Here is a 10,976-nt window from a genome sequence, read left to right as displayed (position 1 = left end):
AACTTCAAGTTTTAAAATAGTATTTACAGCTGCATTAGCTTCTCCAAAAAAGAATTTTTCATCACAAAAAGGGCATTTTTGGTGCCTTAAAAAAATTGATGGGGCGTCGTCGACGGTTCAACCGATAAAGGCAGACGTGCCAGGGTGTTGGAGGGGCGGCTACCAGGAGGGCAAAATGCCCTTTCATTTTAAAAGATAACATTCTATATTTTACTGATTAGAAGTGCAACCAACAAGATTAAAGAATAGTACAATCGTCTGTTGGAAAGATTCCAGACACCGAAATTATTTTGGAAAGAAAAAACACTACGAAACGAAATGTTTTCCAAACATGATTTATTATTCCACGCTACAGAAGTGTCCCTTCACCAAAATCTGTCCCCTTTGCCTTCACACCGTTCCTAGCAGCCTAAGGCCTTCGTTAGTTGTGCTACCTGGTGTTTCTTTTATCACGCCTACACGAAGTACCGTTGTTCGCACATTTATGGTGGTAGAACGCCATTACCGTCACTGACATTTTTTCTCACCCTTTGTTCCCACCCGGAAATAAGTGTTCGCATTTTAAGTTATGAAAAATATTTTCGTAAAATAAATATCAAGATCTCGAAACAAACAATAGAACAATATGTAAAATTAGGTGTATTTGCGGTGTTTCGTCCTCGTAATGTTACAGAGCACTACCAATAGTACATCAAATTCTAGTGAGAGTCTGTTCAAAAAGTATTCATATCATGTGAGTCTTCAGTCGGAAGGTATCTATCAGTGGAGCTAACTCAATTTACAGTTTCCCGTATCAGATAACGTTTCCTGATTGGCGATCATGATTGCTATTGTAATCATTGAAATCACGTGACTTGCCACTCCCGTACGTATATTGTGAAATATCTGCCACTGTATACGCTTCGTGATACGATTTTCGAACATTGCTATTTCATATAAAAAGCGATATGGGAGAACTAACAAGAGAGGATAGTATTGTTTACGCAAAGATGGCCGAGCAGGCTGAAAGGTACGAAGATATGGTCGAGTTTATGGAGAAGGTTGTGCGATCGGGAGAAGCGCTCTCGTCAGATGAGCGTAACTTGTTGTCGGTTGCCTACAAGAATGTCGTTGGAGCTCGCCGATCTTCTTATCGAGTTGTGTCCAACCAGTTATCGCAGTTAGATGGCCAAGGTAAAGAAGAAGTTGCAGAGATCACAAAAGAATTCCAAGATAAAATCAAGCAGGAACTGGAGGTACGCTGTCGCGATGTGCTGAAGCTTTTGGATGAATATTTGATTAAAATGGAGGCGGAAAGCACAGAAAACGAGTCGGCTATTGAACAGAATGTGTTCTACCTCAAAATGAAAGGGGATTACTATCGCTATTTAGTGGAAGTTGCTGACGATGATGGCAAAGAGGAGGTTATCGATAATTCAAGGAAAGCATATGATGATGCCAGCAAGAAGGCTGAGAATCTGCCTTCGACAAACCCGATTCGCTTAGGTTTGGCGCTCAATTTTTCAGTATTCTACTACGAGATTCGCGAAAATTCCACCAAGGCGTGCGAGTTGGCAAAGGGTGCGTTCGACTCAGCAATCTCCGAATTAGATAACCTCAAGGAAGAATCATACAAGGATAGCACGTTAATTATGCAACTGCTACGGGATAATCTCACGTTATGGACCAACGAAAACTCTAATGCTGGCGAAGGCGATGATGCTAATAACTGAATAATTTTGTAAGCTTCTATTTAATGTTTAGAACTTTTTTGTATACATCAAGTACTTATTAAGATGTATAGTTATGCGTGATTTTATATTTTGAAACAAGCTACATCACTCTACTGTCAACATATATTATATAAGACTATTACCAAATTATGAAACGAACTGGCCTCGGCATGTTTCTCATATTGTTTCTCAATCATTCCTGTTATGTGATAAACATTTGTTTCTATCATATAAACCTGTGGATATTAGTGTTTAGTACATCTTCCTAAATTAGAATCAAGCAGTTCAAACAATTTGTCAAGAACCTATTAAGCTAAGGCTAAGTTCACTTGCCTTGTGGTAATGTGTCAAGGAAGATATAGTTAAAAACTTTTTACCTGTGTACTCTAAACAGTGCACAGATTCTATCTATGTTTATTGTAGTTTAAAAAAATCAACTTGTATGCTCTTGTATTCAAGTGCTACATGCTAAGTGCTTCATATTAGCAACAAACATATGTAATGCAGTTTGACATCTTCCCCAAGCTTATTAATTAATGAAAGTGTGAAAGTATAATAACAAGGTTGGTATTCTAATGGTACTCTAATGAGAGTGAGTTACTAAGTCAGTACAATACCAACCCCAAGAGACACTGCGATAGTCTTGGTGAGCCCAAGACACAAGTAACATTCCACATGATTTAACATAGCTTTGCGAATTTGTAAGCCAGGGTGAAATGTTATTGTTATTCAGCAAGGTTATTAAATGAAGTTTGGTAACTGGAGCTATAAAATTATAATTTTAAGTAGAATGTTCAATGCAAAAATAAAACATCACAATGAGTTAAACAGTCCCCCCTGACTAATGGCTACATTACTGGACAACAATTTATGACAATTCTCCTCATTTTTAAAGGCCTTTCCACCATCCTTGCCTATTGATTTTTTATGGAAATTAGCATTGTCTATGGTAAAAATATAAAAAAACATGAATATCTGATGCAGTCCTGGGTATTTCAGTTTTGTTGACTCACTGAATGGGTGAACATATTCTACTTTTATAGGGTAAATATCCACTTCTTAAGCCAATAAAGTTTTAAAACAGCTAGATATAGCCAAGTGCTGATTACAGCTTACATAATCCAGTGTCAGCACCCTTTTCCATCTAGGTGGGTGGCATTTTTGCTGAAACAATTAATTTTGCCCTGTTGAAATGTTTTGGGAAAAGTGCCTTTTCAATGTTTGGCAAAATGTGTTTATTGTAGAAAAGTATATTTTTTAACTGAGAAATTAATGATTAGCAATTAACAACTCATCTGTACTCGAAATTGCTCTATTGATATTGAACACTCTTTTTAAATGCATGTACTACAAAAATATAATATTTTCAAAATTTATATATTATTTATTTATACTAATATATAGGTATGCTTATATATATATATATATATATATATATATATATATATATATATATATATATATATATATTGAAAAAAAAGCATCAAAAAGCAAGCTATAGTCACTGACCAGTGACTACCACTTCAGAGATTTTGACCAATTAGAATGTAATGTAGGAAAATCTATTGTCAAAATCTATTATACAAAAATATCAGACCGAGGTTTTTTGAATGAAGCATCACCGGCACGAACGAAGAGATTCAGAGAAAGCCATGCGCCTCGTCGGCCTCGAATCACCAAGTGGGTAAGCGGGCGGCATTGATGCGCCTATTTCTATTTTAATTTGTCCTCCCTGACAGAAATTTAAGTTAAAGTAGGGATAAATTATAACCTGAGAAATACAAAGTTAGGTAGTTAAAATTGAATTAAATTACGTCGAGACATAGTTGACGAAGTACGTGGAAAACTATTTTAATTTTTATTTTCAGAAATATTTGTCATTAATTTTTTCTGTCTATTCACTATATGGTCATAACGTTTTCTAAAATTTCATGTGCTGGTAGGTATAGTGGATATCATTTATCATAATTCATTCGCCCAGTTATTACATATTCAATTTGTACATAATTAAACGCCATATATGGTCAAAAATGTTTTACACTGCTGACCAAGCGCTATATGGCTTCCGCTGACGCCGAGCTGGTATCCAAATCTTATTTCCGCCCTATTTTGCTTGGCTTCGTGTTCGGTAGTTTCACGAACTCTGAGAGAAATTTTTATCACCATAAATCTCTTTTTATTCTAAAATGGCAGAGGATAAGGTGACATTCGTCGAACAAGCAAAATTGTCTGAGCAAGCAGAACGCTACGAAGACATGGTTGAAGCAATGAAAAAGGTGACAAGTTTCAATGAAGACCTGTCTACCGAAGAGCGAAATTTGTTTTCAGTCGCTTACAAGAATGTTGTCGGTTCAAGACGTTCGGCATGGCGAGTTGTACATGCTCTCACATCGAAGGCGAAGGATGAGGCTGAAGGTACGATAAGGCAGAATTATCTTAAGAAAATCGAAGAGGAATTGTCGACATTATGCAAGGAAGTTGTGAAATTGCTCGATGACACACTCATTCCGAATGCGAAACACTGCGAAAATCAAGAATCCGTTGTGTTTTATTTGAAAATGAAGGGCGATTATTACCGGTACCTCGTCGAAGCCTTAACCGACCAAGACGAAAATAAGGCGAATTCAAAGAAGGCGTACGAAAATGCTCAAGAGCTTAGTAAAGAGCATTTGTGTACGACACATCCCATCCGGCTTGGCTTGGCGCTGAATTTCTCCGTATTTTATTACGAAATCGAGAATTCCCAAGAAAAAGCTTGCTCGTTGGCTAAAACTGCGTTCGATGACGCCATCACCGAGTTAGATAAAGTGAAAGAGGATACCTATAAAGATAGCACACTAATTATGCAGCTACTACGTGATAATTTAACGCTTTGGCAAAGTGAACAATCGCAAATGGTCGACGAACCACAGGAAGAAGCAGAGAAAGTCGATGCATAGTGAAGTTATGCGTAAACTTTGATTTAAACTTTTCCTCGATTTATCAACATTGTGTACGAATTCGATGTTTGTGTAGAACAGTTTTAACAAATACTTGCACCATAATGCCGGTTAACACGCACTTGTAAGCTAATATTTGAACTATGAAATAGCTGCCACAAGCCTACAACGAACAGCTATATGTATACGAAGCCCCCGAGTTAATTAACTGATATTTGCATGCACTTCGAAACTTTTTGGACAAATGTTCGAGTATTGTACACTGGATGCATTATTAGGTGTGAATTTCAATAAATAATTTTGAATTGTGAATTTATATAGGACTTTTTGATGCTATAGTGTCGACTCGACTATTTTTTTCTCGAAACGTACAGCTGTGCTAGTCTGTGAAGAAAATGGACGCTCTTTCTGCTCCTCCCCCAACGCTGTTTTAGAGACCTTGGGACATGCTATTGATTTGACATAACAACCCCATCATAAATATGTTGTGTGTAGTTCTGAAGAAATTTTTGATTGACTATTAACAGCAGAAAATCGAAAAGTTGATGGCATTTAATATGTTTAGCGAAATCCTACAAAATTCCTGTTTTATATATACTCTCGTATAAACCAAACTGCTACACAAGCGCCCTCAATATGACCTTTTAACACCAAATTGGTTGCTGATATATTAATATCACTTGACAAATGAAATGAACTTACCTGGGTGAATTGTGTTGGGGTACAAAAGGAAATAAGGTGCATTGCATAATTTGGCTAACATGCTACTAAATGTTTGTAATGAGTATTGTATTGTTAGGTAATGTTTAAGGCAATTTTTGTCTATAGTCTGTGGCCAAAATTGAATTATGGACATGGTTGAAGGCAACATTTTGGGCCCTTACTGCTGAAATACCCAAAAGAACTATTGTCATCAGATCCCTGAACAGAAATGTTTAAGAAATTGATATAAAAGAAAATTCAAGTAGAAACCTTAACATCTTAATGAACATTCAAGTGTCCTATTTGCTTAACATATCCAATAAAATACCCCTTCATTTTTGTAATCACTCAGCTGCATGCATCACCAACTGAATTTCAAACATAAAAGCAATAAAATATATGGTGGGCAATTTTATTTCATGTGAATTTTACATCCATATCCTAAAACCGAAGCTTCTGGAAGAACCACTTGTTTTTTCCTGTCTTGTATCTACAGAAAAAAATGCTGATGTACAAAATTGTTGACAAATTGGCAAAACATTTTACACCATTTAAAATTTCACAGGAACAGACACATTCATTTAAGTCATTAATGAATGTCCTAAATGTGTCAGCGAACCTATGACATATGACACAAAATGTGTTTGTGTCTCTACTTTTAGATACTAGGAACATAAAGTAGAAAAATTGTCCCTTAGCACCCCCAACAATTTTTTTTTCTTCCTTTATGTTTCTTAAGTAACATGGTCAACTGCACTTGAATATCAAGAATACGATTAGGATAAATTTTCATTAGGTGATTTAGGTCACACAGATCTCTAGTAACTTTCACCCTTAGCCTTTATATCTAAAAACTTCTCAGAATTTCAAAAGAGCAACATTAGTGCCATACTTTATCACTAGTGGACAGCCAGTTTGAATACATGCTGAAACTAATACACAAATGTGTTCAATATGTGCAAAACTAAGTAGATACCAAACGCTAGTGACTTGCCATATCAATACCTTTGATACTCAGAATTCTAAAGCTGGTATCTCTACTTTTGAGAAGTATTGATGTTTTCGACACTTGTCACAAGGAAGAAGTAACTTGTCACAAGTTAAATGAAGTTTGTCACTGTCACTTAATTTTTACAGCAGTAATTACCTTTCCTCAAATTTTGATTTCACTTCTGTTCTGGCTTTACGTTTGGTTGCAACATCTTTCAAAATATCTTTATTCACAATACTTTTGTCAATTTGTACATCAACAGAGTACCTATATATTTGAAATACAGAGTGCAGTTTGTAATAATTTCATTACATGTACATTTTCAGCCTATTTGGATTGAGAAAGCTGATTGTTAAGTGCCTCAAAGGCAAATGTATAGTGCGATATTGAGGAGATAAAAGCTTTACTCTTTCTGAAGAAAGGGGTTGTCCTGCAATGTAATTATAATACCTGAATATATGTCATGATATTTCTGTAAATTTGTAGCATACTTATCACTGGGACAATCTTAATTTACCTTGTGGGCATGATATGGTTATAATTCACAACTTTCACAAATGGTTTGATCTTACACCGTCTGGCTGTCCGTTTCTTGCCCATTTTCTTATTCACTTTAAGTGGATATCTGTCAATACCAGCAACTAAGGCATGACCATATGGTTTGTCAGAGGTTGCCTCATCATAGTTCTTAACAATTACTGCCTTTCGCCCTGCATATCTTCCATTTAGGAGGAGTACAACTCTGCCAGATTTAATAAACTTCCCCATGGCCTAGAAACAGTTAATACTTAATAGTGATGTGAATAAATTTACTTTTGGCATTCTTTGGTGTGGACTTTGGGCATATACATAAAAATATAAATTATTAGGTGCGACCCATCTCTCATGAAATGTCTAAACATGGGAAATTGATAATAGCCTAAGCAAGGAAGAGATCAACCTCATTCCCAAGACTGCAATTTCAAGAGCTCTGGGATAATCCAAACTGGAAGCCTAGCTCCTACAGTGTGAACAACCAATCAGAATCATTTCTGATCCCAGAGTCTTTGTTTCCTTGCCAGAAGAAACTGTGGGTTTGGGAAAGAGATTAATAAGAGGTTTTAAACAAGGTTGACTGCAACATAGTGTTAATTTTTAAGAAGTTAATAGGTACCTAGCAGTTATCTACATATGCAAATCTTTACCCCTAAGACTAACTCAAAATGAAAGCACAGTCCAGATTCGAAGCCAACCTGACAAGCAACAACCTCCCACTCCAGGGTGCATTCGGTGTAGACAAAGCGGGATACCTTCGGCGTAGAGTTAGGGTATCCTTGGCGTACTGGCGTACAATCAACTTTCCTTGGCGTAGTGGCGTACACTGTTTTTAACTTGTCAGCGCATAAATACCGGATAAACACACCAAACTTTGTAATTCGAAGGTCCACACACACACCGACTTCAACTGCATGCATTTAAGTATTTTAACAACAACAAAGGCATTTAACTTCTTAAAAATGGTCCTCTAAACGTGTAGCATTTTTTGACTCATGAGTCGAACGTCCTGGCGAGTATGCGACCGGCGTAACGTCCTGGAGTGGGTTATTGTCGTAAGTATGGCTCAGGGTGGGAAGTTGGCGTAATGTTAAGATTGCTTTAGCGTATCTTCGGCGTGTGATATACACCGAATGCACCCTGGCTCCCACTCCAAACTATAAAATGTTTATTCTCACAAACAATATACCTTCTTGTATGTTCGAAAACGACATTTACTTTGCTATTTTGTGCAAACGTAAAAGTAAATCACGGGGAGCTCAAAATACGAGAAACATAATTCCATTTTGGGAAAATTTGCGCGTGAATGTATACACGAATGTCGAAGTGCAATGGAGTCCAAATTTCACTCGCTGAACGACTTTGTTCGCGGTCATTTTATTAGTTTTTGTTTCCTGTAACGTATAACTAAATGAGTAATATTATATATTTGCTACCTGCAAAAATTTAGCTTGATTGTAAAGAAAGAAATCGTAAGATTGAGTTGGATTTTATTTGTTTTCAAAAAATCTCTCACCTTTCTATCGGGCAAAAAAATCAAAAGAGAACGTATTTGATATACCGCTGTCTCATAACGAGTGCGGATGCACAGAGGGGCGATTATTAAAGAAAACTATTTAAGGTGACTATTGCTGTTTTCCACAAGGCGAATTTATTCGCGCGACGCGAAGCGATATCTGAAATCCAGTGATTTTGCGAAAAGATTCGCCGCGAAAAAAATATGTGATTCGTCATGACTAGTCACTCAGAACAACCTTGAACGACGCCGGTGCGAAATTAATGAGCAGTAATAACTCGTGCCATGCATTACTGAGGCCTATGTTATACGTCGCATTTTCGTCGCGTCGAATGCAATTCAAATAAAGGCCCAAACAGACCGGACGCGAATTGGCAACGCGGCGCGATTTTTCAACGTTTTTAATTTTTCAAAATCAAATAAATTTTAAACTATCATAATATAGAACTATTTTAAACTATCATATTCTTATAGATTACATGACAATAAAACATTTTGACTGCTCTAGCGTCCATAGTTTCCAAATTTTGCTTCCACAATTTAATTTATATGCTTCTGAAAACTCAAAATTCGCGATTTTTCAACCGTTTTTAATTTTTCAAAATCAAATAAATTTTAAACTATCATAATATAGAACTATTTTAAACTATCATATTCTTATAAATTACATAACAATAAAACATTTTGACTGCTCTAGCGTCCATAGTTTCCAAATTTTGCTTCCACAATTTAATTTATATGCTTCTGAAAACTCAAAATTCGCGTCGCGTTGCCGCTTCGCGTCCGGTCTGTGTCGACCTTAATAGATAATGAGATGATAAACCTAGGCCTAACTTAAGATTTTATTCGATTGTGCATGTTTGCAGCGCTTACAAAATTGTGGGCTTAGAAAATTGACCAGGCATTTACATTCATAACAATAGTTTAATTTCTAAAGGTCTTCTTTTTTCATACACCCTGAATGTCATTCGTTAGCACAACACAGTATATACGTAGGATAATACTATGCATTTATATGATGAATACAAATTGATTTTAAATGTTATACGGCTTTCATGCACACGTTTGGAAATAACTTAAAACGGCGAGATTATAACTTCGCCCAAATTTGATGAACCTGCTTTATCATGAAATCCATCTCTATAGGAATTACCTAAATTAAGAAGATAAAAGATTTTTGTCGACCGGTCGGACAGTTCTCATTAAAGTGACTATATGCATAGTACCTTCCCATGCGAATAACTGCAAACACAGGTTTTGGATGGAAAATTGGTTCTGGTGCTTTGTGAAGGTTAAACGAAACTGAATTCTGAAATTAACAGCGGAGCTGAAATTCAGAGACAATCCCATGAGTAGAAGTTCAGGTACGTAACTAAGTATATACTCAATTCCCAGACGAATATAAAGAGAAAGAAATTTATAATCTTTATAAATTCAGTTGACTTCAACGATGCATAATATATTCAGGGCTTAATTTTGTTATAGAACCTCGCTGTATTTGCCATATGCTTTTTATTATCCACCTAAGCACCCTAATCCAATGGTGTGATCACGCATTACAGTATTACCAATGCCATAGGCGATTTAGGGGGGCTATTATCATATATTCTGCTATGCCTGGCTAATTTCTAGCCCATGAGTATTACATTTCGATGATATCCTCGAGAACCCATTCTCAGTTTAGTTGATCATCGTAGCTTGATTCATCTACATTAAAAAGTTCATCGATTCAAATTTCTAAGCGGTTCAAAGAACTAAATATGCTGCTACCTGCATGTCAGTGCTGACAATTGATGAATATTATTCCAAATTTGATAACAAAGGCTGCAAGTTAAAAAAGTTAAATATTTTGAAATTAAGTGTTAAATATTGTATTCATTATGGCAATGCATTACAATTAATAAAAGCATTAAATGATTTATTAAATATATAAAATAAATGTGTACATAAAGTCAGTAGTATTTAGGAAAGATTATTGATTACGTATCATAGTCCCACAGAGGCTGTATGGTCTCCAGAAAACTGACGTCATTCTTTATAGAGATCATGTTGCAATGTAGTTAATTATCTGGGGCCAGTTGTATAAAAGACTAGTTAGCTTTTAACTGTAGTTAAGGAAAGAATTGGCCAATCAGAGTCGTGTGTTTCTGAGTTAACTAGGATTTAACTATGCAAAATGTAGTTTAATTAAAAAGTTTTATAGCTATACAACCAACTCCTGGAGGTAGAAATATAATTGTGGACTTGTATAGATGAAACGACCGAAGACATGACCATCGTCTTTTAACATTTAACACAACCCCATATAAGGAGCGATGAAATACAGTATAACAGCAATAATTGCTATGAGGCCGACCCCACCAGCAATTTTGGCTAAAAAGCAATCAGACTCATGGCCACCCGAAGTATATAACAGCAAGAAATATTTTGAAAGTTAAAATAGATATAAAACAATGCATAATGCTAGGTGTTTGCACTTTGCAGTGGAGATATATGATATTGATGATGGGTTTTATTAGATTATATTTATCAAATATAATGCACGATATTTATGCACGGAACTTACTCATCAAATAGGCTAG

General features: G+C 35.9%; 3 protein-coding genes across 3 annotated transcripts; 2 read left to right on the top strand and 1 right to left on the bottom strand.

The window, feature by feature from the left end:
• The first annotated feature begins 866 nt into the window (after window positions 1–866).
• Window positions 867–2,545, top strand: LOC114516981 (14-3-3 protein beta/alpha-B-like). Its single transcript, XM_028536613.1, has one exon. The coding sequence runs from the start codon at window positions 948–950 to the stop codon at window positions 1,710–1,712; it is 765 nt and encodes a 254-aa protein (XP_028392414.1). The 5' UTR covers window positions 867–947; the 3' UTR covers window positions 1,713–2,545.
• A 1,256-nt stretch (window positions 2,546–3,801) lies between these two features.
• Window positions 3,802–4,963, top strand: LOC114535214 (14-3-3-like protein). The gene has a single exon (XM_028556624.1). The coding sequence runs from the start codon at window positions 3,899–3,901 to the stop codon at window positions 4,649–4,651; it is 753 nt and encodes a 250-aa protein (XP_028412425.1). The 5' UTR covers window positions 3,802–3,898; the 3' UTR covers window positions 4,652–4,963.
• A 786-nt stretch (window positions 4,964–5,749) lies between these two features.
• Window positions 5,750–8,438, bottom strand: LOC114535311 (60S ribosomal protein L27-like). The gene is made up of 4 exons (XM_028556704.1): window positions 8,395–8,438; window positions 6,862–7,115; window positions 6,501–6,611; window positions 5,750–5,843 (listed from the first exon to the last, which is right to left on the bottom strand). The coding sequence occupies exons 2-4, from the start codon at window positions 7,110–7,112 to the stop codon at window positions 5,795–5,797; spliced, it is 411 nt and encodes a 136-aa protein (XP_028412505.1). The 5' UTR covers window positions 7,113–7,115; window positions 8,395–8,438; the 3' UTR covers window positions 5,750–5,794.
• Between the last annotated feature and the right edge of the window lie 2,538 nt (window positions 8,439–10,976).

Source organism: Dendronephthya gigantea, unplaced genomic scaffold (assembly GCF_004324835.1).
Source record: "Dendronephthya gigantea isolate DGI-Jeju-01 unplaced genomic scaffold, DenGig_1.0 000000F, whole genome shotgun sequence".
In the NCBI taxonomy this organism is placed as follows: domain Eukaryota; kingdom Metazoa; phylum Cnidaria; class Anthozoa; order Malacalcyonacea; family Nephtheidae; genus Dendronephthya; species Dendronephthya gigantea.
Note: the sequence above shows the minus strand (reverse complement) of the source record. Positions and strands in the feature narration are given on the sequence as shown.